This window comes from Lepisosteus oculatus, chromosome 8, assembly GCF_040954835.1.
Source record: "Lepisosteus oculatus isolate fLepOcu1 chromosome 8, fLepOcu1.hap2, whole genome shotgun sequence".
In the NCBI taxonomy this organism is placed as follows: domain Eukaryota; kingdom Metazoa; phylum Chordata; class Actinopteri; order Semionotiformes; family Lepisosteidae; genus Lepisosteus; species Lepisosteus oculatus.
The window spans coordinates 40,145,269-40,171,945 of NC_090703.1; the positions used below are offsets into that span (position 1 = coordinate 40,145,269).

General features: G+C 39.0%; 1 protein-coding gene across 2 annotated transcripts in view; it reads right to left on the reverse strand.

Annotated features, from left to right (window-relative positions):
- Positions 1 to 26,677, reverse strand: part of col4a6 (collagen, type IV, alpha 6) — a 141,297-nt gene that overhangs the window by 63,383 nt on the left and 51,237 nt on the right. For both annotated transcript variants that reach the window (XM_015351426.2, XM_069193457.1), the window contains exon 4: positions 24,143 to 24,220. In XM_015351426.2, the coding sequence (XP_015206912.2) occupies positions 24,143 to 24,220 (78 nt within the window). The remainder of the gene's footprint in view (positions 1 to 24,142; positions 24,221 to 26,677) is intronic.

A 26,677-nucleotide genomic window follows, 5' to 3' on the forward strand; every position in this document is an offset into this window, starting at 1 on the left:
GGCACAGGCAGGGCACTGTTATGACCCAGTACCTCCAGATACCATCCCCAGTCACAGTCACACGTAATCACAGCAATTATATTCATTAGTACTTCACTTACCTGGGCCATCTGCTGTCATATTTTGAATCCCCTCTTTGGGAAATGGCTGGCATTGGCTGATTAGGTGGAATGTCTCTCCTATGGCTCTCCTTGCACTAATAACAGTGCAAGCTCACACTATGCTGGCATGTCTTGCTTCTACCTGTTTGGTAGAATCCAAATCATGGACTATGAATGACACAGTCCAGACTTGGCAATGTCTTGATTATAAAATTAACTCCAAGTATTTTAACACATTAAGAACTGAAGGGTTTCTAGTTAGATTTTCCACTTTGCTACTGTATATTCTGTTATTCAAAGGTGGTCTCATCAAGAATTTAAAGGCAGCAAGGCAACTAAGATGCCACAAAAAGATGGCAAATTAATTTCACTGCAAATACGTTCAAGGTACTGTATTATATGCAGGTTACAAGGAAACAAATGGTAAATTAAAGGTGTTCAGCTTGAAGAGGCAATTTCCCCAAAATATTTTAGTTGTACATGTTCATTCATGTACCCGGTTAGTGACAAATGTGTCCAACAATAGTGTTAAACAAGGTGTCAAAGTTAAGATGGAATAAGTTAAAATATTGTGTCTACTGTTCATCATTTAAAACAGAGACCAAAATATGATCATTTTTGGCCTTTCACGTGGATCTGGATTAAAGCAGAGTCTGTGGAGATCTGATGCATATATTCACAAGACAACAGAATTTTGTGAATCTGAAGTTGGAACAAGAGAACAAGTTTATGTTTATAAAAGCTGGGAAACCAGAGGAATTTGTTTACATAAATTAGGAACTTGAAAGAAAATATCACACCATGTTACAGAGGTTGTTTTCCTACGATCATTCAATAAGCAGATTCATGAGGTTTCCACAGTCTGCGACGTAAGAACAGCCAAATAAGATGGAAACTGAGATGGGTCAAACTGTGGGCTGAAATAGTGACTATGGTTTAAACTATGGGCTGGAACACTGACTATGGACGAAACTATGGGCTGGAACGCTGACTGTGAGCCAAACTATGGGCTGGGACACAGCTCTTGCTTATTATGTATTCTGTGGAAATATGGATGATAAGTCAATACATGTTACTAGTGAGGATTTTTAGAAATCAGCTTATCAGACTCAAAAGCATTGAAGAGCTGCCAATATTTTGTTAACTGTGATTGATACACTCGGTGAGTTCTCTCACATGCTTTTAATTAAGTATTAATTAAAAAGTATTTTAAGACGCATAGAATCTGATTTTCAAAATGACAGTTGTGCCAAGGCAGTCTAAAAATGTCAACCGCAGAAACGCAAATGTGAAAGCTGTTTTCTCTAAATACGAAATATAAATATCAGACGCACAATAAAAGACACACACATTACTTATCTTCCTGCATATTGCAGGTCTGTTATCCAAACAGTGTGCGAGAGACATCAATGCCAGAATGATGATTTTATTTTTTCTGCATGAGATGAATTTAATAAAAGCTGTTGTTTTCTATAGCCAGACACTACCCCTGGCACCTATCCACACACCTAGACTGGGTATTTTCAGTACATTTATACTACACAGTCAAACGTGCTTAAAACCAACCAGACACCGAGACAAATTAAAGGCTGTGATTGCAAACAGGGTCTGTCGGAGACTGGCTCAGCAGGAAAGTGGGATTTGGTGTGGGGGCAGCTCGGGCTGTCTTCTGCTATTCTTACAGCCTCAGCCCTATGAGAGTGGCTTTCAGGCCTTTTCATTGACAGGAAGTTGGCTGGCCCATTGAGCAAGGACAAAAAAGAACAGACCCCAGGCTGACTCAACATCTTCATTCTGCTGGCCAGGGGGGCTGGGGGGGCCCAGGCAGAATCCTGGCTGAGCAGGGGGCAAGGGGGTACGTTAGGAAAAACAGGAAGAAGCACTGCGCAGTCAGGGCAGGGGTGGGTGGGAGCTGCAGGCTCTTTCAGTGTGTCGTTTGGCCTTCTCTTTACAGTACATGACAGTCCTGTCTCTAAGAGAGGCCCCTTGCTATGTCTGTGGGCTGTCAGAGGTATAATGGAGGTGAAGGTCGCAGGTGAAATTCCCATTGAGGGATCAGGTACATCAAAGGCCGAAGAGCACCGCGACAGCACCTCATTTCGATTTCAATGAGGGATAAGAGGGATTCCTTCAGCTCATCCCCTTGTTTAGAGCCCATGCCATCAAGCACAGTCATACTTCACCATCAGCTTTGGTTTCCAACTTGAAAAGGCAGCAAAGACAGCTGGCTCTCCTCTTCCTGGCTCTTCCCACACCCACAACACACAAATCATTCCTATTTATTTAATCAAATAGTAAATATTGACAATGTTGCTTAACATGAAGTAGAACACTTGTGATGCGGTCAGCTTACATACCCTGAGTATTTACAGTAAGTGAGTAGCTTCTGGAGTATTACATTGTTATAATGCAAACTTTGCAATGCTTTATGATTACAGAGTGATTTAAGCATAATATACACTGAGGTTCACTGGAATGTGATTGCATTTTCTCACTCATACTCAGTTAAATGAGGGATGTTATTCATAGACCCCTACTACCAGTGATATTTCAGCTTATAATGTAGCACCAGTTTATAAACATTGCAATAAAACAGCCAGGAAAGTACTGGAGAATCAGGCAAATTAAGGGCAAAGTTCTGAAGCCAATAGTGAAACTTAAATTTAAAAAAAGACAAGAACACTTTGAAATACAGCTAACATAAAGATGGACTAACATGCTAGAATTCCTTGAAAAAGCAACAAGAACAGGAGGTAACACTAGACCACATGACATGGTGTCTTTGAGCTTCCAAAAACCATTTGATACAGTCTCTTAAAAAAAGTTAATTTCTCAGACAAATCCAATGTAAACTTTTGTTCACTGGTTAATTAATGACGTAAGAGATCTGATTTTGTTTCTTAGATAGCAAATGCAAAGAAAAACAGCAAGAAAGGAATAAGAAAAAGACAGACAATTGAGAAATTAAATTTAACACTAATTCTAGTAAGTGCAAAATGATGTTAGCACTAATACTGCTTTCTGTGCTGTCCATTAGATGAGATTCTTCCCTACCATTACACTTGGAACATGAAAAACCCAAATTAAACAGCTGATTTAGCAAAGAACTAGCAGAAATTATTCTGAATGATTTTTTCGTAAAAAAAACAGTGTCTGGTTCATTTTGCAGTTTGAATACTTTATTCTGCTTTTAATATTTTTTTTCTTACAATAACCTTTTGAGTCTCCGAAACATGTCTGCTGCAGTTGCTATACAGTATGTTTGTTTAATTCTTGTTTAATTCCCAACACATTCCCATTTATGGTCTCTACTTAACAGCAATGTCTCAGTTTGTTTCTCCAAACATTCACCTCAGAGTGCCTGAACATTAACTAAGTCCAATGTGGCCTTGTCATCACTTAAATTGTTTGATTTAGTCATCTATCGCATCTCCTCTTTAAAAAGGCCAGCGTCGTCCTGATTAATAAGGCCTGAATTTATTTTTTGTGCTAGTGTAAAGGGAACTTCCAGCCAGATTAATCTGCACTAGACTGAGTCGTTTTTGTGTCCCAAATCCCCGTCGGCACTAAGAAACAAAGAATCCCAAGCTTTGTAGGGCCTACGGCAACAATTACCCACGATGCAATGTATTTCCTGCTAACACCAACCAAGAATTCCTGAACAGACAGATTCCCCAGCTCAGCCTATTAGGCCATGGGATTTAGCAGGACCTATTGTTCGCGAGCACGGGCAGTCTGGGGATGGTTTTAGCTGTCACACTCTGTGCTCATTTGATTTTGATGGGCAGGGCACAAGGAAACATTCCACCCAAGATCAGAGACAAGCAGGCTGTGACGGTTACTGATCTGGACTTGATAACCTAATTCCCCCCCGGCCCCACCCGGAGACGGGGCGCATATGACAAGCCAAACACTGTCTCGAAAGCCGGGCTGCCTCAGCTTTTTTGGGGGGAAATAAAAGGAAAATCCAACTGCAGAGTGAATCCTTGGCAAGGCTCCAGCAGGGAGTTAGAAAAGAAAACAGAGTGGCTCTGTCATGGAGCAATGGAGTCCTCCGGGTTTATGTCCATGTATCACTAAGGGGCAGTCAAAGCCCAGGTACTGGAAAATAAGACTTAACTTATCATTCATTTCAATAGGAGAAAAGCAGAATCTGGGGGAATGATGGTGGCCTTGATGGTCTAGACATTTTTAACAATGACTTAAAAGGGTATTATCAATTGTGGCATTCGTTGACCAATTATACATGAGGGTCATTCTTTGACATTATTTTATTATTTTTTAACCCTTCATCAATTGTAAGCACAAGGGAAGAGTATTTAGTTCAGGGTGTCAGAGTTAGTGAGGTGTCTTAACTTGTCTCTGCATGTGGGGCACTGGAAGAATGTTTGACCGCAATGTGTGATTATGAAATACAGCTTCCATGACATGCAAAAAGTTGTACAAAACTGCGATCTTTTCAATTGTTATCTGACAAACATTTAGAAACGATAGAAAATAAACCACATACTGTACACAAACTCAGCAAGTAACAGGTAATTTCACTGGTTTCTTTTGAGTCTGCCACCGGGTGCAGACAGCTGATTTGTTAAAGTGTGAAACTGTTCCAGCAGTGTGGGAAAGGGGCTGGAACACTGCATAAACTCAACCAGTCCTGGAAGCTTTAGAGGGGCATGTCCATCACCACCTTATTAAGACCTATATAACCAGGTGCTTTCACTCTGCAATTCAAATAATGATTTTAACAAAGTAATTACAATGAGGGTTGGAATGAAAACCAATAGACTCTCAGGCCATTGCAGACTGAAGATGCCCATCCCTGGTTTAATGAACATACTGTACATTGGACCAGTCACAGACAAGGGGAGACCACTTGGCCTATCTATCAAATTAGATAGGTAATGTAGTATCGAATTGATCCTAGGATCTTATCCACACGTTTCTTGAAAAAACCAAGGTCTCAGCCATATACAAAAGTGATCTCAGCTGCTGGGGGGGAGATGTGAAGGAGAAACACAGAAAAATGACATGATACATCTGGAATTACCAACATTTTGGTGAAGTCAAGTAGAAAGTCTAGTCGAGTTGTAGCCTAGTTCTAGCTAAAAACAAATTACTTTGGATTTGGTATAGATTATGGCACTGATATAGATTAACATAACCAAGGTCTAAAACTGTCGGATTCAAGCTCAACCTTTAGTGGATGATAGATGTAACTCTGTTATAGCCACCTACAGGGTAAGATTCATCTTGCAAGTTGGCTGAAGGATATTCTACTTGAACTGTCCTTACTCAAAAAGTTGTAAATAGTTTTTAGTCTTTATTTTTGTGAACACAATTTTGAACTTTTAAGGGTGTTGGGAAAATCTCCACTATCATTGTTGTTGATCACTCAAACTTCATTAGTTTGACTTCAATTTGACGACCAATTCATAAATCCTGACTGTTTGAAATCTGACGTTGTCTCACTTGTTTAAGGTGTTCCACATGGCTCTGTGCTGGGTCTGTTACTAATTATTAGTTACTGTACATGTTGCCTTTTGGTCAGATTATACACCTTAATTTACAGAACATTATAGCTGTGCATTTAATATTAAAATATGGATGCAACAGAGCTCCCTTCAGCCAAACAGTAACAAGTGTCCTGCTGGATCTCTATGAATTAATGAATTGAGTCCCACACGCAAGAATGACAAAAACTCAGAACAGCTGGAATTCCAATGTGTATATGCTACAGAAGACAATGAGCTTGAAGAACAGCCACAATGAACATTGATAGCTAAGCAAATGGATGAAGCTTTTCATCACACTGACATTGGAAAAGAAAATTTTTAGTGATGATGGCCCTGATAAAGTGAGAAGCTCTAAAAGGCACCAGGATTTCTGGTAGACTGGAAACTCTGGATTATTTATTATATTGTATTATATATTTGTATGTAGCATATTACTTATTTTGTAGGCAGTACAACACATCTGAGGTGATAGGATAATTGTCTAAAAGTATATATTTGCAAGTTTAAACTGATATTTTTAATATTTTTAATACGTTCAGTATATCTTGTACAGGAATTTGTTGCCTTGAAATGAAGACTGGAAGTTGCAGTGTTTAAAATGCTTATAACTTGACATTTTTAAAACATAAAGATGCATAAAGCTTTAAAAATGCACACTGTTGAGAACTGATGTGATATAATAGGAAAAGGAATCAAATAATCAAACAAAAGAATGAGAAGACTAGCAAGTGGTGGCTTACTTTGAAGAGACCTAAAAATGTACTGTTTGGCTGACTTGTACAGCATAAAGCCTTGTTCAAATTCAGGAAACTCATTTAATTAATGCAGCCCCGATAAAGGAAGATGTTATTTTAACTCAGAATTTAAGAAAGCTCAGCTTTAACATTAAATGGAGTCACCGTGTTATTTCCTCTTTTATTCAATACCTGAAACAAACTGACAATCCCATGACTGATTTGCCAAAGGGTCTAGTCCAGACGTGTGACAAAGGTAGTGTAAAATTTAAACACAATGGTGTCTCGTGTCTGAAAGCCATACAGTGAGGTGGTGACACAAGGTACTGGCTACAGATGTTAATGCAGACCAGGCCATCAACCAGAGAGAAAAAGAAGTGACCCCCTGATATCTTGTAATCTTTGGATAAAAAGTATATTTTGGTAAACAGTGAAAAGTATTATTAACTTCAAAGCTGGCAGTAATGTAGGTATTATTATGTAGTCATTGCCGCATATCATACATATAATCTGTGCCAAAAGGGAAAATTACTGAATTCTACACAGTATTTTTCAGTATAGGTACTGTACATGTATAAGATAACCCACAACATGAACAGAAAGAATGGCGAATTATCTTGTTCCTTTTCAGGTTTTCTTCCTACATTAGGCTAAAAACCCACTCCTGAGAGTGCAACGTCTTATTGAGCAACTGTGCTGATTTCACATTGACTTTTCAACAGGCTCTTAAAGGGCCACCCAGGCTGTCCCTGAGGACCTTATCTTAAAATCCGCTGATGTAAAACACTCCGGGTAACTTGGAAATACTATAATTATTTGGACTGTTTCAATCTGCTGAAAAAACACAATCTTCATTGGGCCTGAGGTTAGTGCATGGCATCCTGCATTCCATAGCTCTGCAACAAGTTTGAGGATGCACTGCCGCTCAGGTGTGTTGGAATTCTTTGCTTGGTAGCAGGATTAAGAGCACCAGCTGCAAGACAGTTTTCATTTTTTTCCTGGGCATTTCAGGATGGAACAAATAAAGCCAATGCTTCTTTATTGACCTAGGTCTGCATATGAATCACAAGCATTCTTGTGTGAAGACAGATTCTATAAAAGAGAATGGGCAAGGGAGACCCCACACAGCTCATACTAACAGGAATAAAGATTATCTTCTTACCATTGAGAGTTGATGGATCAAGACCAAAGGTTGTACAGTAATTAACCTACATGTAAGTCTTCCCCTACTGGAAATGAAATGAAAAAACTCCACCTGTGAAATATGTCACCTGAAACAAGATTTTTCATGGAATATTACAAACTGTGTATATTTACTTTTTTATTCATTTTTTTTAAAAAATTGATTGAAAGTAAGCATTGGAAAAATTAGGACTTTTCAAAATTAAAATTCCAGTTTAATGCAAAATACGGATCTAAGCAAGGGCATTATTTTCCTGGATTTATATGGAGTAACATCTGTGGGTTTTCCTAACCACACCAGTCTTTCAGGTGTTTCAGGAACAGTTTGCGTCAGAAATGGGGATTCTTTCTGATCTACATGGCTTAATTAAGATCCTCTAAAACACACGCACTTACACTAACTTACAGGTGGTGAAGACCTAAAGACATTTTTTTCAGCAGGAATATACTATTTGTGGCTTCCTTCTCTCTTCTGAATTGACAAGGTCTTTTTTTAAAGAATCCGGTTTGAATTCCCAGTCCCACCTTGCTTTGATTTGCGTGGCTGAAAGGAGACCCTGGAGGAGACAGATAGGCTTTCAGCGATGTTTTCTGAGAGACTCCTGCAGCTGTGTTTAGGTTAGGTTCCCGATTCCTGGATGTTTTGATAATCCTTCAGACGCAGTAATATATGTTTGTCATTCCACAGAGGGGAGTGTTCAGCAGTCTGGGGAAGAGAGCGTGAGACTGTCTCTCCCCTTTTGCCTCGTTTCCCTGTTACCTTGTTTCTAAAAATGCTCCCAATTAAACATGTAAAAACTGCTTTCCATATTGACGGGCAGACCTGTGACCTTCCCCTTATTAACAAGCAGTCGCGACTCCTCCAATAAAAATGAAAAGGCAAGTAAAATTGACCGCAATGTGTGATTATAAAATACAGCTTCCATGACATGCAAAACTGTACAAAACTGCGATCTTTTCAATTGTTATCTGACAAACATTTAGAAACACATCTGGCTGCAACAAAGTTTGAGCCTTTTTTTCCCCCAACATTTTACTTAACTACAAGAAGGAACTCTTGAGTGTCCCCTTGCTCCAATAGAAAAGAAACCACATACACAAACTCAGCAAGTAACAGGTGATTTCACTGGTTTCTTTTGAATCTGCAACCGGGTACAGACAGCTGATTTGTTAAAGGGTGAAAAGTGTTCCAGCAGTGTGGGAAAGGGTCTGGAACACTGCATAAACTCAACTTTGGATTTAAACAGGATAAAGTTTCAAATTCACACACTTAAATGTAAGGGCCTCAAATTATAAAATAAAAGAGCAGCCTCTGCACCTGGACCTGCTGTGGCAATAAATAAAAAGAAGCAATTTCCAAAAAAGTATCTTAACAGATCCTCAGGGGTGAAGTCAAATTGAAAGCCATCTTGTATTCTCACCCACCAGTAGCATAAAAGTTCTCTGAAGCTCTTTAGAACACATATTCAAGACTTTTCAGCTGTGAAAACTATTGGTGCAAAATAGTTCCGGTAGAAGACGTTACTCAAAACTACTTCAACATAAAATCAGCTGTCAAGCTGTGGAGAGTGTCTGGGAATATAACATTTTATCTTATTAGCAGCAGGACACTGTTTCCCAGTGATAAAAGCCAAATCGTTTTAATTCAAACATCTATGACAAATAGTTTTAGTTGGTAATCCTTGTGGCAGAACTGCAAGCCATTAACTCATTTCACCAAAAACATAAAAAGATCTAACGGAACAAGTAATAGGTGTATTCCATGCTGAAAAAAAGAAGAAAGAAAACAAAATGTTTCGGCCGTGGAGCCTTCTTCAGGTGTGTTTCACAATGAAACGTGTTTTCTTTCTTCTTTTTTTTCAGCATGGAATAAACCTATTGTTCCATTGCAGCCTACGCATGCTGACACAGCTACCCACCTGAACTACATAAAAAGATATAGGCTAACAACTTTGCTGTGTAGCTTGCATTTCCCAGGGGCAAGCCTAGAACAACAGACTAAATATTTACTCAACATTGATGCTAAATATCTGTATAGATGTCAACAGTTTATGTCTAATATGCTGTTCGGCTGTATGCTTGATATGTAGGTTATAGGGCAGATTCATTGGACTGATGAGAGATGGGACACTGGCAATAGACATCTTAAACATATTATCTGCAAACAATTCAGTTCTGTGACCACCAAATTATAGAAGTTCAAAGATTTTTACAGGCTTTGTGCAATAAAATAAAACAATCGGATAAATGTTCACTGTTTGTGACCTGATCTCCACTTTTTCTAATGCTACCAAACCAAGAAAACTCTCTGCCACATGCACTCCACTCAGCAAGCAGTGTGGTACTTAGGCAGCAGATGGCAGCACCAAGTTCCACATCGCCTAATAGCCAATACGAGAAACATATTTTTCAGACTTGAGATCCTTAGATGTTTCCTAATAGAAATGCATATTATCTTGATTCACTACTTACTGTATGTGCATTCGTATTGCTGTGGTTTATCAATGAAACTGCAGTTGCTTAGGTTGAGTTGTCGACACACTTGGGAACTAAATATCTTTAGTCTAGAACAAAGGACATGTTCGGGAAATCTGACTCAAATATATCCTAAAGGGTATAAAGGGTATGAACATCTTTATATAACCATGTATCATAACAATATTCAGTAACTATAGGAGACTATTTCACACTCAGTATTGAAAAACAAAGACATAACATTTGGGCAAAGAAATTTCTTTACACAAAGAATTGTGTGTCTGGAACAGACTTCCCCGCCAGGAGGTTAAGGCCCAAACTCTAGGTTCCTTTATGAAGTGACAGGCTTCAGTCAGCTACTAAACTACCAAACAAGCAAAAAGTAGACACATTACCTTCTAGCATTTTTTCTGTTCTTGTGAAAGAGAGTTTAACCCAAAGATACAGCTTGACTCAACTGCCAATGGTAAATCTTGGCCTTGCTGGCAGGTTTCTGAGGGGCAAGAGCCACTAGCAAATAGACAGACACATTGCAGGCTGTCTAAAAAGGTCTGCAGGAGTGCTAAAACTGCACTCTGTGCAGAGTGAGACACATTTGTGTCTGGAATAAATGGTCCTGCTGTCACATGATACGGCCTTCATGTCACATGACTGCTTTCAGGGAGTTAGTCACTTCTGCTCTATTTCCAATGGGATTTTTCCATTAATGAGCTACTTGGTACAGTAAAATATGTTTGCCAGATTTCCAGACTGTAATTACATTATGTAGAGCTGATGCAGGAAACGTCAGTTAAAGTTAGCAAAGATGGATAAAGTGAGTGAAATCTTACCATCTACTACCTTACTGTAATCTTAATTCTCTTTTGTGTTGACAACTCTATTAGTAATATTAATGGGTTTTTGTCCCATTAGAGAAAAGTGGCAGAAAGCAACTTCAATCTGACGATAAATACATTGCAAGGAATACTTAGTTCGTGTTTCTGACATATGTATATGTTGTTTCTGGTAAAACTATGCAATTTAAACCCTGGAAATGGGGGAAGAAACATCTTTGTTTCGTTGTTGCTGGGTTGGGCACATGCCAAAAGCTAACATAGTTACTCCCAGCAAGGCTGGATCCATCTGAGTAAGAAACTCAAAATTAAGTGAGGTTATGATGGCTTTAACACTAACAAATGAAAGAAGTCTAAATGCCAGTCCAGAATTAGCACCATACATTCCAGCACTCCCATTGCACTTACTGTACACACTTTTAAAAAAGTGACCCTTCTGCATCAAGCCCTGCTATATGAAGAAGGTCCATTGAAGGTGTTTAGGTGTGCTTGCATCTCCTTATCTTTTCTGGTCTGTTGTTTTGCTTCCACAATACTGTGTTGTTTTCAAAGCCTTTGTGCACACGTCAGCCAGGGGACTCTGTCCTACTGGACATATTAAAACAAGCAAAAGAAATTTGCCAGTTTAAAGTAACATGATTTCCCTTGAGCAGTATCTTTGAGTGTGCTCCTGTTGACAGCCTTCCAGAGGAAAACTAGGCTGAGCAATCCATACCTCCTGTTATCTCCACATTCACAAACAACCTCCCCGTGTCAGCATTCATATATCATACCATCATGGCACAAAAAACAAAGAGCTGGGCAAACTTTAATAAAGTCTAGTCGGGATGAGTTCATCTGATATCTGTCAATATTTATGCTCTTCATCTTAACAGACAATGTTTAACTTCCTCTTATTTTTTTCCTCTAATTAATTGAATCTACCAATTAACTTAGCTTCCTTGCTGCACTGGGTCAAGCAAAATCATGTTTCCGCGAGAAGATTGTTTCCCTCTGGCCTTCTCCCAGCTTTGATATCTTGCATCTCTCCTCCATTGCTGGAGGTCTTTCTTTTAGATCTCTCCAAACCTCCACATATTAGATTATGGTTCATTACAGAGGCAGACAACTCAACACACAGCTACCCCCAACCCATGTGAAGAAAGAGGGTTGATGTGCAGCATACAAGCTGCCTGTGTGTGATTGCTTCAGCCTCCCTGCAGACATCTCTGTGCCCTTCAGTTAATGAATCAGATAAGATGACCCCAAGACAGTGGCTCTGTACAAGCCGTAAATGGGGTCATGGCTTCCAGGTCAAGGGTCAGAGTACTTTAAAAAAACTAGAAATCCCTTCACAAAGTTAGGAATTTTGGTAGAGTGGGAGAGTTTCACTGAATAGCAGAAGGTGACGTTTCTAATCATTGTACTCATGATCTTCCATGCTTTAAGCCCTTTGCTATCCAAAGTACCTCTAGAGGAGCCTCAATTAATAAGGAAGACATACAAAACAACATTGGAGGAAGTGAACCAAACCCTTGTTTGCACAGAACGGAGAAATAAACTCAACGGGACTAAAGTCATATCATGAACTAAGCAGGCATTTACAAGCCTTCGATTAAAACTCAGATGAACCCAAATGGCAAGCTACTTGCAATACACTGAAATGTACATTTTTATATATCATCTGAGCGGAAAGGGTATAGTTTATGTTTCCTGTTGACATCTCAGGAAAGTGATTTAAACAAAGACTCGGGTAGGCAAACATGAAAAAAAACATGTTGATAAAACTGCTAGTCTTGCCTGCAATTAAAGTATTTGGACTGGGTTCAGTTCTGGTGACAGGTTTTTGTATCCTTTTCAAACATTGAACCAGGTGTAACAGAACAGTTCCACAGCTGGGATAATGGAACAGAATTCAGTGGTGTACACTGGCCATCCATCTCCAAAGCTAAAGACAGCCTTGGACATATCTTTGCTGTCCCACTTTGCAACTTACACAACGCCAAAATTTACAAACCTCAAACACAATCTTGCCAAAGTGGGAGGTAGGATTTCCTCACAATCTGATACATCTTGTCCAGAAGAACAAGTGTTTGAGAAAACCTCCATTAACCTAAATAAATACTGCGTGTGTTTACATTTTGATTAGGATATGTCTGGGAAAGGTTCAGGGAGATTCATGAAATTCATTTTGTGTGCTCGCCATGAGTTCTGGGTTTTGTGAACTCCGACTTGTTTTCTTACAGATTAAGATCTGAGTCTGTAGGAAACCATGAACAGCCGGCGTGTGGTTCTCCTGTTGCCGTTTGATGAAACCAGCCAGCAGAGGTGGCCCCCAACATCAGAAAAAACAAAATTTAAAGGTAGGTAGTGAAAAACGTCCTGGGAACACAATTCTGCCCATACTAAAGCAATCTGAATCAACAGTTCAAAGAATGATTGAGAAGCAGGATCTTCAAGTGTAAAAATATTTTTTCCTTTTCTTACAAATTTGAAAAGTTTATGTTTAAACTGCAATATCACAAAAGAAGAATCAGATTTAGATTTTTAAAGCTAAATAAAACCTGGCTACAAGCCTGCTTGATTTTGATCTCAGAGGCACTTGAGAATTATAGCAATCATATATATTACAGAATACGGAAAGTACATTATAGCAACCAGATAATGATCTTCTTGCAAAACTAAATGGACAAATAAGGAACAAAGAAGTGTTGCCTACTGTAGTCCAGAGAGGTTACAATGAGAGCAGTGCCTTAGTAAGACTATTTCTGGAGTTTCTTGGCGCCAGAATGTAAAAAGGACACAGGTTTCTTTGTAACAATTGAAAGAGGAGTACATAGGCCGAGCTATTGGAAGGAGGTAGAAAGGGCGAAGACAATTAATCTTTTCTGTTTTCAACATGGTAGACTGGCCGAGGTCACTGAAAAAATAAAAGGAATAAACAAGCTTGATTGTAAACTCTGCAAACCCAGCTGAAAGCAGGGACATAAAAGGAAACAATAGATTCTGAACCAGCAAGACTAAGACAAGACTAAAGATGGTGAAAGCTGAAGAATGAGCTAATGGATTTTTAAAAAGATCCTGAGATCCTCGTAAAGCGGACAAACTCAGTCCCTGGAAGGCTGTAATGCCTACTGGTCTGTGCTACACCCAAACCCAGGTGTTCTGGTCCAAAACATTATCTGGCCACTCCAGTTCTCAACCCTATTACCTACCAAATCTTTGAAGGTGAACTCAATAAAGCTGTTAGATAAAGTTGACGTATAAATAAACAGTTGAAGCAGTATATCTGAGCAGTGTCTGGAATGCCATAAATTCAGAGAACCTACACTACAAAAACGTATACATTGCTTTCTAAATTGATGTCTTGCTAGACATTTTGGGAACTTACCGAGTATGTGAATTCCAAGGAATGGTATTTAAATTTGTATTACGGAAATAAATTATGTAAATAATGATATATACCTGAACTGAAAAGTAAGTTAACCCAAGTAACAGATTCAATCAATTAAATGAATTATGACATCAGAATGAAAAGAAAAGCCTCTCCACCCCTGGGATAGTACAATGGTGACCAACTGCAACTGTTTTCATGGTTCTTTTAAATCCACAATGACGTCAATATAAGCCACTTTAATGTTAAAGCAATATTATTGAAAAGGGTAGTCACTGTACACTGTATGAACTACTTCCATATGCATCACACTAAAACAAATTTGGATATATAGCAAAATTACATACGTGTAGAAGGATCACACTTAAGAGTTAAGAATTTGAAAGGTTGTCAAGAGCCTAGAGAAGGCTGCAGACCTGTGTGGTTGAAGCTAATACACTGGGGCCAATTACTGTAGCTTCTAAGTACAAAATGGTCTAGATAAGCTGAATGGCGTCCTCTCATTGGTGACCTGTGGTACTGTATGTATTATGACACATCATAAACATCAAAGCTGTTCTCACAGTATCTGGGTGTATCAGCTGAGGTGCAAGCATTTGCATGGCAATGTGACTGTGACGATTATGAGATACACCAGTCTTAGATGAGGGAGGAATTATACTATATTTCGCATTTAAAAAGCAAGGATTTCGAAAATGACCATATACAGTACAGACCTGAGGGGAAAAAAAACAAAAGCCTGGGGTGAACAAATCAGGCCAAGAAATAATAATAATAATTGCTTACACTTATATAGTGCTTTTCTGGACACTCCACTCAAAGTGCTTTACAGGTAATGGGGACTCCCCTCCACCACCACCAATGTGCAGCATCCACACATCAGCTATTAGTGGGGAGGAGAGCAGAGTAATGAAGCCAATTCATAGATGGGGATTATTAGCAGGGCATTATTGGTAAGGGCCAATGGGAAATTTGGCCAGGACACCGGGGTTTCACCCCTACTCTTTTTGAGAAACTGGGATTTTTAATGACCACAGAGAGTCAGGACCTCGGTTTTACGTCTTATTTGAAGGACGGCACCTGTTTACAGTATAGTGTCCCCATCACTGTACTGGGACATTAGGACCCACATGGACCGCAGGGTGAGCACCCCCTGCTGGCCCCAATACTCAAGTATACAGGGTTACACTCAGTGCATAGTTAAGAACACTAATTAGACTGAATGTTCTGTAGTCCTATAACTGCTCAGGCCTTTATTACTATACTAATAGTAATAGAACTACTAGTTCTCGCTGAGGACAATAAGCCTTAAGTCAAGTTTGTGTGAAAGCATGTTCGTATACCATTGACTTCAGGTTTCTCTCATGTTTATCTGCTAAGAAAAAGAAATGCACCACACATTGTTCAGGAATGTGTTATGCATTTATACTTTTCAGGTATAAAGAGGCATTAAATATCAGTTTTAGAGATTAGTGCACATTTTGTTGCCCACATGACATGGGTGTTATTGAAGTAAGTAACCCCAGTTATGAAGGGTTCTGTAAATTTTCGGAAATCGCTGCTTGCAGGCTGCTATTTGCCTCTTTGCACTGATTACTGTCGGGATGTGTTTCGGGAACATGGAACCGCAGTTAAGGATGTGGTCCGAGTTTGGATGGCCTGAAAGAAGGTCCCATCCGGACAGGTGAAAGAGGGAAGAAAGCTGGGCTCCAGAGAGAAAAAGCCATGCGGAGAAACAACAGACAGATCATAAATCAAGAACATTAAACAAACATAGATAATCTATCAAGTATAGATTAAATCAGACTTAATCACACATATAATACGAGAATGGCTCAATTAAAAGCTAATTTATCGTGCGAGTGCCTTTATTCCAAATCACAAAATGCTGATATGATGCATGTGTTTTGGTTTTGGTATTTTGGAAATGCATATCTGAATTATTATCTATAGCATTAAAAATGAAATACCAATTACCATGATGAGCTGTTTTGGGTGATATTTGTACATTTTGAAAATAAAGGTAAGAAGATTATACTTTTGGCAATAATTGCACCTAAGATACGTACACCGAAATGCTGGAAAATTGGTATTTCACCCTCTGTGAGACAGTAGTGAAATGAGCTTTTGTCATATTGTACACCAGAAAAAAATATACATTATTATTATGTGCAAGGCAAAGGGAGCAAATTTGGGGGCCAAGTATTCAGTACGATTGAATAGAAGATGTGTGAATTTAATTAATCAACTTATTTTATTTTATTGTCTTATTTAAAGACTGTATACAACTTAATCCCTGTAAAATTATTTATAACATTATATGATATAGCCTATTTTTGCATGTTTGTGTTGAAATTTGTTATAAATGAACCATTTGATGACTCTGTTAACATGTTAATTCTTTTTTTATATGTTTATACACTGGCAAAGCAGTAGAAATGTGTATGGGTTGCCTGTTTGTGTGAGCAATGGAAAGGGTTTTGGGGATGTGAATGATATATTGGAAAATGCTGAAAAGAATAACAAAGAATAATAAAAGAATGTTGAACATCAAATAAGAAACTTGTTCACAACTTTTGAAAGTTGCCTTTCCCTAGGAGAAACTGGAGTTAATTTCTAAACAGTATTTCTGCACCCTTAATATGTTTTAATCCTTCAACTGGACACCTTCATTCTTCTGTTTTCCAATCTCTCTATCTGGGTTATAACCAATGCGAACAAGCCTTGTAATATCAAACATCCATGCTGTTCCGTCCTGGGGAACAGATACTGTATGACTTAAATCAGTCCTAATCTTTTACAGTGATAATCTGCTTTAACCATGGAAGATCAAAGATGCAGCAAATGTTAAAGTTCATTGAGGTGCCTGTCCGGAATTATCTTATCTGTCTTTAAGCCAGACAGAGGAATGCCATGTGTAACAATTCACGCCTTTCTGAAGTACACTGCCCAAGCCTCACACTTGCTATTTAATCTATTTTCAGGAGGCATAAGTTCCACTTATTTGAAAGCAAATGGTTTCATTCTTTATATTTGATAATGGAGGCCCAAGGTATGTGTATTTCTAAAAAACAATAATGGGGGGAGAGCATTTTCTTATATCCAGAAAATCAAATTTTAATTGTAATAATAACAGAAACAATACAAAACTGATACTTGGAACATTTAAGCATCAGGAAGCCCCTAGGTAATAGGAGGTCATTCAGCCATCTGAGTTCATCTGGTCCTGTTGTGTCTCTGTAGCCAGAACTGGTTATACTGGGAGCAACCTACCATTTAAACATCTTGTATATTCCTGATATTTGAACAGAGAGCAATACAGAAACTCCTTAGTGGCTCTCTGGCTCCAGTTGTACTGTAGTATTCATCATCTTCCTCAGCAGATATTTGGCAGGTAGTGATTCCAGAACTGGAAGTTGCTGACTGTTCTGGACAACAGAGGAATATCAGTCGCGGAACTGGACGTTGCCCTGGTAACGTTGCCCCCCCCCCCCACACAACTGCGAGAGCCCTTAAGCAGTAAGAGGAGAAGTGTTCACACCAGACTTGAATCCGGACACTAAATAGTTCAAACCCATCCCTTAAGTTTGGCTTAGCCCCATCAAAACTGTTCAGATCTCACGGAACCTCACGTAACAGGATTTGAAAAAGTGCTTAGTGTTTCTCAGTCTTCTATTTTACACTGTAGGCTCAAAGAATGTTCTATCCTACATTAAGTTACTAGAGGGTGCTTCCTAACCTTTCTCCCTTACATGTAGAGTCTTGCCTTGAGAGTTTACAGGCCTACAGGGGGCAGGTAGCCACTTGCAGCTCATTTTCTCTATAAAGCACCTTTCTTTTTACACTCTCACATCCCTGCTGCTAAAGAGAGCCCCTAGGCTGGGATTCTGAGGTCAGAATTCAAGTGAAAGAATATGCAGGCTGATAATCCTATCATGGGCTAAAAGAGGGATTTAACATGAGTCGGGTGAAATGTAACAGTCATAAACAAACATTTTTTACAGAGTTTCAAACAGAAAAATCAGGGTCAGATTAGATTGCCATGTAAAGTGTTAATGTGCCAATAAGTGTTTTATCTTTTCCTGTATCATGGGTATTTTGCTTCTGTTTCGACTACTACTGCTTGAAACAGGCCTTCACACTTCAATTCATAGCTCTTTACAATGAAGGAAAGACACTGAACTGCTGTTGAGAGCACGGACAAGCAGTACAGTAATTACGTACAGTACAGTCCAGCCATCAAACATCCCTAAGACACCTCCTGTGTCTCATTTCAGTTACAGCACTTCTCTAGGCTGGGCAACACGTCTACTTTGGGCAAACACAGTTACAATAATTGCTGTTTTAGCTCTGTGTCCCACATCACAAAGCCCTTAATGACTCCTCTTCATTCAGTAATGTGTATTATCACACGGCACTGAACAGCAGGACCTAATGCTCCACAGACACCCTTACAGTCTGTCCAGCAAACTCCAAACCTCTCATTCTAAAGGCAACCCTCAATTTCAAAAGCCGATAACCCACACAAGACAAGGAAGCAAATCCCAGAGCTTGTCGTGTGACTTATCCGTGCTCTGAGGAAAAGTAAAGGGAGTTTCAAAAATGACTTTGTGAATTGTTATTAATGCCGTGGCGCTCTTCTTCAATGTGCTTTACTTTCTGTTGCTGCAGGTATCGCACTGTATGAGGTCTTGCTAGATACAGTATCTGGAATAAATACACCCCTGCTCAAGTTCAATGAGGGTGAAAACTACATCTCATTCTACTTTATTTTCACCAGATCAAATCTTCTAGTGAACTGATTTCTAGTGAAACAATTTATCAGAATTTCGGAAAAGTGTTTCTCCAGGATATCATAAAAAAGCTCTATTCCTCTCTTAGTACATCTGATTGTGGGCTAAAAGATTACATTCGACAAGCAAGCACAGCTAAAGGAACATGGTATGCATTACACCATTGCTGGGCAGGTGGAGCAACACTGGGTAATGGTAAAATGGCACCTGTAAGGGGATCTGAGGCGGAAAATGCAGGGAAATTGAATTGCTGTACCTCACAATAACTATACATAGGAGCCATGCCATCAGCTATGAGAACGTCAAATGTCTGTCTGAATGTCTGACGAAGGGCTTTGTGCTTATCAAGACAGAATTTCTCATCAGGTGAACTCTTCCACAATTACAGTGAGAAAGCTTTTCCCTGAGGTTCAAAGAACAGATTTACACACTGCTAGTAATTAAAGATATAACTTGGCATGTGAAATTCATCAGGAGAGTTTTGTAAAAAATACTGCTCTTTCTGCCATACCAATAAAAAGAACACTTGGCTTGTAATTATGACCAGAACAGACTTTCACACTGAGCGCTATAACTACTGTATAACCCAAAGGAACAAAATCAAAAAAGTTAAAAAGTACAACATAGAAAAAATAAGCTATATTATACAGACCACCTGCAAACACAACACAAACAATTGTATGTCCTCTCATAAATCTCAAAAAGCGAGGAGCAGAACAGTAAATTCCTGAAGTGTGAAATGTATTTGATTCAAAAGAACCGTTCATGGTCTATGTAATCATGCATTCCAGAAAGTGTCAAGTTTGTCTTAGCAATAACATTAAAGCCACAGATGGACAGGTAAAGTTTAACTGAAAAACAATCCATCTTCGTGCAAACTGATGTCCTACTGAACTGTCTAGTTTGTCTGCCTTTTGACCATCACTTAGCACCATGACTCTACTCTACCCCAACTAATCTGAACAGGGTCCACAGCTGAACCTTTTGTTTCTTTCTGCTTTGCAATGTGGAATTAACCCGTACATGTTCCAGTAAACGTAAATATGATTTACTATTAGTAATAGAGTCTAATAATAGTCTCTCTTTTTACACAGCTTGGGCTTATATTTTATGAAAAAATAAAACATCAAACTGCCTACAGCAGCTAACTCAAATGCATTACAAATGTATTCTATTCAGAATTAAGTCGACGTTCAATTTAACTAGACAATAGTTGTTTGAAAGGGATCAAAAGAAAAGTATTTGAAGGTGACAACATTAAAGCACACATTTTAAATCAGTACTTGTTTCTTGCCATTTATAGATGGCTCAGAAATTGAAAGAAATAGAAAGCTCACTTGCAATTTCAAATTAGTTTTAATTCTACAGTATATCACTCAGGTTTAAATAAAAAAACACTGGCACAGATCACAAATACAAATTGTAGCAGTGTTTTAATAACTCAGTGTAAAATACCATGCTATGCTAGCACAAACCTTCTTTTAAACTTAAATATATAGTAGATGTTTGTCTTTTTGAAGTCAGAGCCGATCTCTTCAGTATCAGTTGTCTGGCACGACCTTTGAAAGACTGTGAAAAACAGCTTGTCACATTAAATTAAAGTATAAAAGTGATTATTACTTATTTCATTCTTTGTTAACAGTTCCAGAGAATTACTACAAATAACTAGCATATCACTATATTTGTTTTCAAATTGGCACTAGACAGAGATCATATCTAGACTTGAGCAAAGTTCTGCTGCATGAAACATGAAACTTCATTTCATGCCATGACAATTAAGAAAACAGCAGCATCAGGTCACACCAAAGCTAACAATTCTCCTATATTTTTCGTGTGATCCTTAGAGGTTGTTTATAATTTTGAAATATGTATCTTATATTCCTAACCCATTTTACTTTTAAGAATCTTCAAGATTTTATGAGAAGTAGAATGCTTTCTTAATATTAGCAGATACATAAAGGTCAGTAAAAAATTCTGGAAGACTGAGATGTAATTTACATATTGATTTAAGTGAAAGTGGTCAGCCTTTTCAGGAATTGATTATGTTCCTGAAATACAGGGATATAATATCCAGTATCGTTCAACTACTGCTAAAGAATAACATTCTAAAAGTTAGAAACAGGAGGGAAATACAGTGCTACTACCAGAGATTCTGCTTGATCGGAATCTTAAGCAGGAACTTTTGCCATTTTTGCTGTGCTGGTGGAATTGAAACTCCTAAACTGAAACACTCAAAGACCCTGTATCTCCAATAGAAGCATGATTGCCTTTAACACAGATCAATGTGGTTTTACTTTGGAAAGAAGGTGATTTTTTCAAATGTATCACTTGAGTAATTGTACATTGTTACAATATGACAGGTTATAGGAGTCTATGCCTACTTTTGTAAATTATATCAGAGTTAACCCTGTAGGTGGTTAGCTCATATTTTGTCTCCCCATTAAGAGCACTAGAGGAACTGTGGCCCCTGTAATGGTGTTTATGGCCCCATCAGGCCTACCAGTATCCCATGTGTCTCCAACTAAAGATCCTGTGGCCCCTGTGCATGTTTTCGGCACATGGGTTATGCTCAGCTATTCTCTCTTAAATGGAAAATTCTTGCTTTGCATCATTTGGCATTAAAAATGTGAAAGGCATTCTTGAACAACGTGCTTGAAAGGAAAATAAAATCATTGGGGGTTGTTGAGGAAATAACAACATACATAACAGAGGTCATCACAAAGGTTATCACAGAGGTCTATGGGTTAATCAAAGCACAGCAATTTTTCATCTTCATTCAGTGCTTTCTAGTCATTTGTTTGTTTTTTCAGTCACAATTCATGCTGGTAAATTTCACCTAATCTTTAGTTGTCCATATTTCCAGAGAAATGTTCTTCCGGCCTAAGTAATTACTGGCCCACCTCCAGAAGAAACATTGCTTCACCTTAAACAGGTTGACACATGGCACAGACACAGAACGAAGACTTGGTGAGTTTCCTGGACCCTGAAAATTCTGGACTGTGGCATGTACTGTACATGAAAATGCAGCTACTGACAACAAAAGTACAATATGTTGAAAACACCAAACTGGTAGTATTGAAACAAGAAGGACAACCTGATCTGATTCTGATCTAGATGGAGTTCAAAGCAGAGAAATCACAGTACCTGCACAGTCAGGTTAAAGGAACAGGATTGTTTTGTCTAGGAACAAAAAAAGGCAATAGCTCATCACAAGAAGGGATTTAGAACCCTAAAAGGCACTGAAAAAGACAAACAACTACTTCAGAGTCAAAACATAGTGGGACAAGAATATGTAACGCGATAGCCCAGTAGATTCAAGACAGACTGCAGGTAGGGCTTTACACCAAAATGTATAGGGATAGGGAACAAGCTGCAAAAGCAATCCATGGGTCTGGATTTTCTTAGGACCCTTCAGGAAATGGTTTGTTGAACCATAGGTGTTTCCAGCTGTCAGAATGGCACAATGGGATGACAAGTCTTTTTTACGTGTTGCTGATTAAAATGTGTCCCTTGCATGAGGCAAAAATCTGCACGTTTTAAAATACTGTTGTTTAAACAAGCTTTTTACTATCTGTTTAGCCATCACTTGTGTCCTAACAGAAATCTAACAATCTAACAATCTTCATTAAAGCATAGTTTGTTTTCATATTAAATTTACTGAGGTGGTGATCTGTATGCAATAGAATGGAATGGCCCAGGGGCTGAAAAAGAAATACAGGTATGAGATAATTACGTTTTGCTTCAGTGTTAGGTGTTATTGAGTGAAACCTCAGACGGGTCCTAACACTTAACAGTGAAACAGACTTGATGATTGTTGTAGTCTTAAAATATGACAAAAATCTACTTCAATTGCAAGCTTTTAAAAGTTTCATGTCATTTATATATGTATTTTGCAATATCCCTCTTACTGTATGTCTGTAAAAAAGTTTTAAAAGTTTGTTTAAAGTTTTAAATATTCCTCATTTTAGAGCCATAACATGGTGCTACTACAAAAACCATAACTTTGTTAAGTAATATATAGGTAAGAAAGACAGACAATCTTATTTGAACTCAGTAAAGAGCAATTAAAGACCTGAATGAATAGCTAAGATAAATGCATCTTGAGATAATGCAAAAGTGTGGTTCTTTATGATCGCAATAAAAAGCACTTGTGCACAGCTGGGATATGCAGACATATTGGCTTCAACAAGAATACTGTGCTATACTCAGATGCCTTGATTACATCAACACTTTCAACACTTTACTTGCAAACTGTTATGCTCGCCCACGGTGTCGTGCGGTGGGGCAAGCTAGCATTGACGCAGCCAGCTACATCACCTTCCAATCTGTTTCTCAGCTCCAGTTGTTGCATATATAGACAGGAGACCTGGACCACCTGAAAACAATTTATGACCATGCCAGGCTCAGGTGGTTTAGAATATTTAAACTAATCTGACAGGGTTTGGGGTTCTGTTATAGAGTTTTGTCTCTGAGCCCCTCAAGCATTAGAGTGTGAGCCTGGCTTTGTTATAATCCTGATCTCCGCTATGCCTACGACTTTAGATGTGCTTTCCCCTTTAGATGTTATGCATCTCAGCTTACCCGGCCTTGACCCTATTTGTGTACCTATAACTTCAGCTAATAGATAACTGGAATACAGTAATAGACACAAGAACAGTTGCAAAAAAGAGGAGATCTTCTTTCATGATATCCTAGTAGTAGATAGCTACTAAATCTCAAATGGCCTAGATGGACTAGATAGACCTCCCGTCATTTGCAAACTTTCTTATGTTCTTAATTTCTTGCTCCCTTGAGTAAATTCAAAGAGTCATGACTCTGAATGAAAATAACACAAGGCTGTGATGTGTTTCTCATTTCCACCACCAGAACTGTTCATCTTCACCTCACTTTGTGAGAGGTAACAATAAGACTATTCGAAACTTGGTAAAAAAAAACAGGAAAATACATTTGCAAAACTCATAATATAGAAACGAAACTGTTGTGATTCTTACCTTTGCAGAAGACAAAGCTAAATGAAATAGACTGCTTTTTATACAGAACCATGTACAGTATAAACAGTGTTTGTCATAGTGCCTGTTTCATGATTTGAAGACACAGCACTGGTAGGAAGGAGAAGCTTGTTTCAGCTGGCCACTTACCCGGCTGCCTTTCTCAGGCAGGCATTGACACCCACGGCTGCAGTCTCGGCCTGCACATGGGCCCTGGAACTTCGACCCCTGTGGACACGGAAAGATAACAAAACAGCACTTAGATCAGCATGCACAGCAGCAAGACACAGTACCGCCGAAAATTCAGAATACCCTTGCACCAAACTCTGAATGAAACTCTCTGAGTCAGTAATTACATCTGTAAATCTGCTTTCTTGATCGTGGCTTACCCTTTACACTTCCCGATAAACACTTCCCCTATGGTCTCTTATTCATATCAATTGTGATAAAACCATGATTTACCAAAAGCTGTTTACAGCTGTTTGTGAGATATTATCTTTATCAATGGTACCTCATTAATGTCCGGAAGAGTAAAATGAAGACATATGAATGCCTCAGCAAAGCACTCATCAAGATGAAGAAGTCTTGCTTAGACAGTATGATAACCTTTCACACAGGAGAAATCTTGCTCCGTGTCTTACAAGCAGGCAAACCTGACAAGAGTTTCTATAGTTATGATCAGCATGTGGAGGCTATGCGCTGAGACCCCATCTGTGACGTACAGTATCGTGCAGTGTGTGGATCTGTGGATTACCAGCAACCAGTTTTTATTTCACAGTGGAAATAAGATCTGGTTAAAGGTCCCTGAGAAAATTGCTAAATGCCACCTGCTCTAAATGAGAAGGATAAACTCAAAATGGTCAAAATGGGTGGGACAGAGATGCTTGGAAACCTTTGCTTCATCCTTTCTGCTTACTATTCTGCTTAAAGATTTCTGAGCTGCTGCATGCCCGCTGAGAATTCTCATTTCCTGTACTTGCAGCAGGTTTATTCACAAAACCTCTCCTGGACGGCAGCCCATGACACAAAGAATACACCCTGAGGAACTTCACTTCAATTTGGAGAGGTTGGGTTTTTTTCCTCCACCTGTTCTATTACCAAAACTAATGGTTTCACAAAGAAAACTGCATTCCCCTTTAGTACAGTACACAGTACTCAATTAAACAGCTTCCACTAATATACTCACAAAGAGCAATGTTTTTGTAAAGATGCATAGATGCATCCAGTACCAAAATGCTCACAGAGACTAAAAAGTAGCACTGCTACTCCCATAATGAGCTCGAGAGACAGTCTGTGCATCACAACATCATTCAGTTTTAAAGAGGCAGAGTTCCTTTAGTCCGTAATGCTTAAAAAGAATATGTGGAGTTTAACCATTTGTATGAGGGCAACATCTGTATATTGCAACATCCCTTTATGACATCAGACAGGACTTCTGCGATTTATGGTCATAATGATTATTATTGTTTTCTTAATTAAGTATGCTATAATAGACTAGGATTTTCAAAGAATATATCTCTATAAGAACAGATAAATGTTCACTGAGTCACCATTAGGATTTCAATCCAATTAGGTGAAACAATGGTGCATTACATGCATATAACCTGTATCACATCAAGAAGAGGGAAGGAGAAAAATTCGATCATGTGGACACAACGTGTGGACAGCGCAAATCTTTCTGAAACGCTAGGCTTTCCTATGTCGCAGGAGAAAGTCCTAATCAGTTTTGACTGCCCTTGGTGAACTGTGTGTGGGGTCATGCTGCAAGCATGCCAACACAGACACTGCACTGCACAGCACTGTGTGTCACATGCCCCAGTCTCGAACCAGGGCTTTGCCACAGGAGGGAACAGACGGCTGCTGCCATTTCTAAAAAAAATCTGCTTGTCCTGCGATCTCCCTCATCTGATCTCTCCACTTCCCCTAATCGATGTGACAGAACGAGGGTGAGCCTTACTACGTCATTCCGGGAGATGAGAAGAGGCAGACCCTCCACTGCAGAACTACTTCAAACTACTTCCAGAACCTGACATAGCATTGACCACCCCTGCCGGGCAGCCTCATGACACAGTACATATGAGGACTTTACAACAACAAGAACAAACACAGAAACAAGTGTGACGGCTGTCGTGAGGCAAACTACAAGCGCTGCGTTAGCACGGTGAACTGTTTAACGTGTCCTCTTTTTTAACCCTTTCCAGCAAGACAGGCCCTCATCAAATAAAAAGCTGTTTCTATGCTTGTATAACAGCCTCCTCCTCCACAAGCCAAGACAGCCTCAGGGACTCCATTGGCCATGGACCGGACATTAGCACACGCCTCAGTCGTCTGCCAGCACATATAGTTTATTTTTGGGAACTTTTGTCCACACCTGGATGGGGTGGGTATGTCATTACTTGAATTAGCAGCGCATTGAAACACCTGTTGTTAAAACCGCCCCTTTCCCCTTCTGCACATCACACCTTGAAAAGCTGCCAGGGCTTGCTCGAGCCTTGAAGAAGTGATTTGAAATGGGACAATATGCATGACGTGATGAAAAAGTACATTGTTTTGCCTGAGGCAAAGCAGCAGAAAGTAGAAATCTGTCATCTGCCATTTTAAAAGCAGGCAGCCCAACGTAACATTTGTTCCTGTTATAACAGCTTTGGACATGGGGCTTGATGCAGTCTTAAATTCCTTCTGTGT